The sequence below is a fragment of the Theobroma umbraticum genome, unplaced genomic scaffold (genome assembly GCF_002168275.2).
Source record: "Theobroma umbraticum cultivar Fairchild unplaced genomic scaffold, ASM216827v3 scaffold_228.0, whole genome shotgun sequence".
Lineage (NCBI taxonomy): Eukaryota > Viridiplantae > Streptophyta > Magnoliopsida > Malvales > Malvaceae > Theobroma > Theobroma umbraticum.
Window position 1 is genome coordinate 2,576,563 of NW_018397274.1, and position 6,000 is coordinate 2,582,562.

At 33.0% G+C, this 6,000-nt stretch overlaps 1 protein-coding gene across 1 annotated transcript; it reads right to left on the reverse strand.

Moving 5' to 3' along the window:
• Positions 1-550: 550 nt before the first annotated feature.
• LOC110427195 (Pentatricopeptide repeat (PPR) superfamily protein) lies at positions 551-3,109 on the reverse strand. Its single transcript, XM_021442649.2, has one exon. The coding sequence runs from the start codon at positions 3,023-3,025 to the stop codon at positions 1,094-1,096; it is 1,932 nt and encodes a 643-aa protein (XP_021298324.1). The 5' UTR covers positions 3,026-3,109; the 3' UTR covers positions 551-1,093.
• Between the last annotated feature and the right edge of the window lie 2,891 nt (positions 3,110-6,000).

Consider the following 6,000-nt stretch of genomic DNA (forward strand, 5'->3'; position numbering starts at 1 on the left):
TTGTCCTTCCCAAAAGTTCCATGCAAACACAGGCACGGTTTCCATTCATATCAACATGTGTTGTGCCAAGAAAAAAGGGCAGAGGCATGCCATAAACCACCCAATAATGGTATTTTAAATGCTAAAATTAATTGATAATGCAACAATAATCAATAATAATTTATAAATAAGTAACAAAATTTCTTGTTACATTTGAATAAGATCTCAAAAGATTAAAAATTCAATTTTGAATTTTGACCCTTTATCAAAAGGACAAAATTCATTATAGATTGTTATGATAATATTAATATCTACATTATCATAAATATTAAAAGATTTAGGATTACTAAATTTAGATACTTTTGAGCTTACATTCCACTTTTAAAACAGTTTAATTTATAGTATTCAAAAATCTTCTTTGTTACCCAAATAATTAATTAAAACAACCTTTTGGTAAAATGCTTCTGCGATATTGCAAGGCATGCTTAATGCAAAAATGGACATTTTTGAAGGTGCTTGAAGATGATCGTGTGAGCAAAAGGTAAAATGAGGGACTTCATTATGAATTTCCAAGGAAATATCAAATTAATTTAAATACAATTATAAACAATAAATCAATTGACTTGAGCTAGCTCAAATATGTAAATACGTCAACACCACATGTGTGTGTGTATATATATATATATGTACCTTCAACTACTGTTCATCCCCTGCCTTCTACATAGCTTTGAAATGAAGGTAACTCCAAAACATGTTCTCACAATTAGACTAGACAAAAGGCTGAAAGGTTCAGTATACAAGTCAGTCAGGCTAGTTCTTTTCCCAGAAACTATTATACTCAAATGTTTTATCTTATTATGCAAACTATGTCATCCAATGTTGCCTGCCATGCAACCAGACAATTATGAGTTGCTTGGACTACTCCACACAAGCTCTTCCCTTGGAGTGCTCCAGAATGGAGACATGAATTATTGAGTATGTTGGTTTTATTTCTCATTCCTATCTTATCAGTTCCCGAGATTCTAAGGATGTATCTGTATACCACCAATAATATAGTATGAAGAAAAGATGGAAAAGCACATTGCCATGAGAAATATCCAGCTTGGAGTTGGCACTATAAATCTGGCACATAGTCATGCTCATGCAACAAAGCAGTCAATGAGTGCAATCCATCATAAATAGAGCTTGATCCAGGATGCATCCGATCACCATTAATAAAGGCATGAACTCCATTCTTGAGTTCAATCCAGCTACACCCTGGTAACTTCCTCACATTTTGTTGCCTCATCATATTTCTAACATCCAATACTTCTTCATATTTGCCTGCGGCTACATAAACATTGGACATCAATACATAACTACCACAATGCTCAGGCTCAAGCTGAAAGACATGCTTTGCGGCAACCTCAGCCATATCTGAATTTCCATGAAGCCTGCATGCTGCCAATACGGCCCTCCATACAACTGCATTGGCCTCAGTAGGTGATGTTAGTGCCAATTGATAAGCCTCCTCAAGCTGCCCAGCCCGACCAAGCATGTCAACTACACAAGTATAATGCTCTATGGTCGGAACAACACCATATCTTGACTTCATTTGCCCCAGGATCTGACGCCCTAGGCTTACAAAGCCACCATGGCTGCAGGCTGACAGGACTCCAACAAATGTGACATCATCAGGCTTAAAATCACTCTTGCACATGAGTGAAAATATATCCAATGCCTCACTTCCATAACCATGCATGCCATAACCCATGATCAAAATGTTCCAGGATGCAACATCCTTATGGCTCATCTTATCAAATACCAAGTGAGCCTCTCTTACACTCCCACATTTTGCATACATATCCATAATACCATTGTTAATAAGAACATCATCAATATCTTCAGAATTTCCATCTTTTGACAACCCATTAATAATCATATAGCCATGAATCGCCCTACCATGCATCAATGCTGCCATCTGAGTGCAAGAAGGAAACACAGTGGTCAAAGTGATCAAGTCAGGCCGAATGCCATCCCTTAACATCCTACCAAAAAGTCTCAACGTTTCATCATGATCACCACATTGTACATGAACAAACATAATCGAATTCCATGAAAAAATATCCCTCTCAGCCATCATTTTGAAAATCTCCAATGCTTCAGCAACAAACTTACACTTCCCATACATATCAATCAAAGCATTTGACACTATAATACTCGAATCATACCCCATTTTCACGACAACCCCATGAACGGCCCTCCCATTCTCAAAATCCCCTATCATTGCAAAAACTGATAAAACACCCGTAACCGTGAAACTACTAATCTCAACCCCTTCTAAACACATCTTTCTGAATATTCCCAATGCCTCATCAAACCGCCCAACCTGAGCATACCCATTAACCATAGCATTCCAGAGCACAACATCTCTTACAAGCAATTCATCAAACACTTTCTTGGCATCCTCCATGAATAAAAACTGCAAATAACACTTAACCAAACCACTGCCCACATACAAATCTGAGTCCAAACTTAGTTTAAAAACCAACCCATGAATCTTTCTAACCTCTAAAACCTCCATAATATCACAACAACCTTTAAGCAAGCAGGGAAACGTGTACTTATCAGGGAAAACACCAAGAACCCTCATTTCCCTGTAAAAGTTTAACCCTTTTAAGGGATCTTCATTTGTGACAAACCCAGAAATCATTGCATTAAGAGAAAAGATATTCGGGTTTTGAAGGGTGGTTTGGAATAAGGAAAGGGCATGGGTCATTTGGTTGCACTTGGAATACATGTTGATGAGGCTCGTGAGGGATGAAGGGGAGGCTTGAAGGAAGCCATTTCTGAGCATGTAAGCGTGGAGTTGCTTGCCTCCCGTGAGGTTTTTTTGGTGGGAACATGATTGGATGGAGGCAATGCATGTGGAGAGAGTGTAACGCTGTGGTGTGGGCGATGATAAGGAAGAAAATTTGGAAGAGGAACAGCAGAATGGATAAAGAGATTTGGGTTTGTTGCTCCTTTTGTTGATTGATGGTTTGGGGAAGATAGATCGTTTGTTCATTTAAGAGGAAAAGATCTGAAGATGAATGCTATCGTACGTTTCTATGCAGTTTGTTTAGAGCCAAATTTTCAAATGGCAGTTAAGCGGGACGATTCCTGGATTCATGGGGAAAGGGCTGCGAATAAATATTCTCATTTTTTTTTTATTTACAATTATTCATTTTCTAAGGTTTAATTTGGAATTTCCTTTTTTTAAAAAAAATTTGTAGAGATTAAAAAATTAATTTAGTATCTTCTATTAAAATTTTAATTTTTTTATAAAAGTAATATTCTATGATTTTTAATACCAAAAAATAAGAAAATGAATTCATTCAAAATAAATTTAAAATATAAAAAAAATGTATGAGTATTAGGTGTTTATAGAAGGGAAGAAGACATACTTTTAAAACCTTCAAGAAAATGAATAAATAAAATAGAATGGACTATGAAGGCAATATTACTTTACAAGTGGTTAATTATTTAATTTGACACTTGAATTATGAAAAATATTTAGTATGGTGCTTTAATTATTATTTTATTACTTTTATATATTTTTAGTAAATATTTTTAAGTTATATATATAAAATATTAGACTATATTAAGAATATCGTGTCAATAAGAAATGAAATATGTTTTAGGTTTATAAGTATCGGCTTTCATCCATTGAATAAGTATGTCTTTTAGATTAAAAATGTGAACTCGTGACTAATGGTATTAAAACCTACCCAACTCTTCATTGATGTGAGACCTCTCATAAAAGATTAGGATCGAAGTAACCTCAGATCAAGGTAAGTGTTTCTCATCTATGAATTACTTTATTTCTTTTATATATTTGTAATGAATATTCTTAAGTTATATATATATATATATATATATATATATATGAGACTATATCAAAAATATCACATCCATAAGAAATTAAATAGGTTTAGGGTTTATAAGTATATACCTTCATCCACTGAATAGGTGTATCTTTTAAGTTGAAAATGTAAACTCATAACTAGTGATTTTACAACTCTTCATTGACGTGAGACATCCCATGAGAGATTAGGATCAAAGTAACATTAGATCAAGGTGCATCTCTCTCCTCTATGGATGAAAGAGCCAATGCAATGATAGTGTTGTATAATTAGGTGGGGTAGGCATAATTGAGTAAGATAGAATATCATGAATCTCTCATCAGCACACATATTGCATATGTTATATAATTGGGTGGGGTAAGCATAATTGGATAGGATAGAATATCACGAATCTTACATCAGCGCACATATTACATAATTAGATGGGATAGAATGTCACGAATCTCACATTAGCACACATAAGGATTTGTTAGCTTTATAACTTTCTAATCGATCCCGTGTTTTGAAATGACAAAAGAAAATGATCAAAATTTATTTAAGTCTTGGAATATTAAGTTTAAACATTTCCTAACACTTTCTAATAAGTTTGAGAAGAAAAAAATGAAAAAGGATTTTGGAAAATGCATTCTAATCCTAATCTATCAATATATTTTCTTCATGAATCGATACATTAAGACAAGTATAGATAGATTTTAAAATCTATAAATACATATTCTTATGAAAAGTCAAATTCAATCTATCGATACATTCTCAAGTGTATCGGTAAAAATGTAACAAAATGCTTGCTGCCTTAAAAGTATCGATACATTTCTTGAATGCATCGATTTTTCAATAAAATGCTTGTTGCCTTAAAAATATCGATACAGTAGCAAATGTATCAATACAGTTTTAATAGAATGGCCCAACCCTTGCTTGAAAGTTCAAAAATATTGATACACGGTAAAAAACGATAAATCATAAATGGAATTCAAAAATAAAAAAGGTAATGTATCTATACATTCACATGTGTATTGATACAATATAACTGTTGGAGCTTTGAATGAAGAGAAGAATGACTATTTTCACATTTAATGCGCTCTTAACTACCTTTAAAGTTTCAGCAACTATAAAAACAAGCTCCCTCAGTATTTATGACAGTTGGAAGACTTTGAAACATAACTCCAAGAGAAGAATTCACCTCAAATCATTCAATACTCTTGTACTTCTTCTTTTGCATTTAAGTATTCTATTGTACAACTTATATAGCCATTATTTCTTATCTTCTTTCTTATCAAACATTGTACTTAACTTGCTATTTAACCTTCTAAAGGCATCTCAACTGCACTTTCATCTTTTGTTGTATTCACCCGAATGGTTATCCTTTAACTAATTGAAAAGGTGGAAATTGAGTGGTTATTACCTTAACCAAAATAAAAAGTAGAGTGGTTGTGCTTTAACCATAAAAAGGCATTGTATTAAACTCTATTTCAATAGTGGATTTTAAATTCCTTAGTGAATCTTAGGAAGAGGACATAGGCAATGAAGTTGAATCTCTGTAAAATCATTGTATTATTTTTCTTTTCCTTCTTACTCCTTCAATTTCATTTGTGTTTTTAATATTTCTCAATTTATAAGAAATCAATTAACTTTATCATTTTCAAATCCAGAATTTGATTTAAGAGTTGCTTGCTTCTGGCGAAGCTTCTAGCACTAGATAATAGGCATTCTTGTATGGTAGGAATACTACTTTATTTCTCAAAATTAAAATGGAATTTTCAAAATTAAAAAATTAATCCAATTCACTCCCTCTTGGAATTAATCACATTGAGCTTATCGTATTAACAAGATCACATAAGGATCCTCTACTTAATAGAATCATCTTTTGAGTTGAACATAGGGGCATGATAGCTGCACAATGTCAAGTAACTTTCCCTCATTTTTACAATCTTTTTTTAGATTATCGTCAACTCAAATATGAAACTTTTAAAATAAACTATTAAGCTTTAATTGTTTCAATCAAAAGCCACTTAAATCTAAAAGGGCTTGTAGTGAAGCAAGAAACTCAAAAAGAGAATAAAACAATATGAAATCCTATAATTGAAATCTTTGCTCCTACACCTTTAGGATTTGTCAAATCTTCAATCATTAAAGTGTTTAG

Excerpts from the sequence above, each read along its gene's own strand:
- LOC110427195 (XM_021442649.2), bottom strand. The coding sequence starts at position 3,025 with ATGAACAAACGATCTATCTTCCCCAAACCATCAATCAACAAAAGGAGC.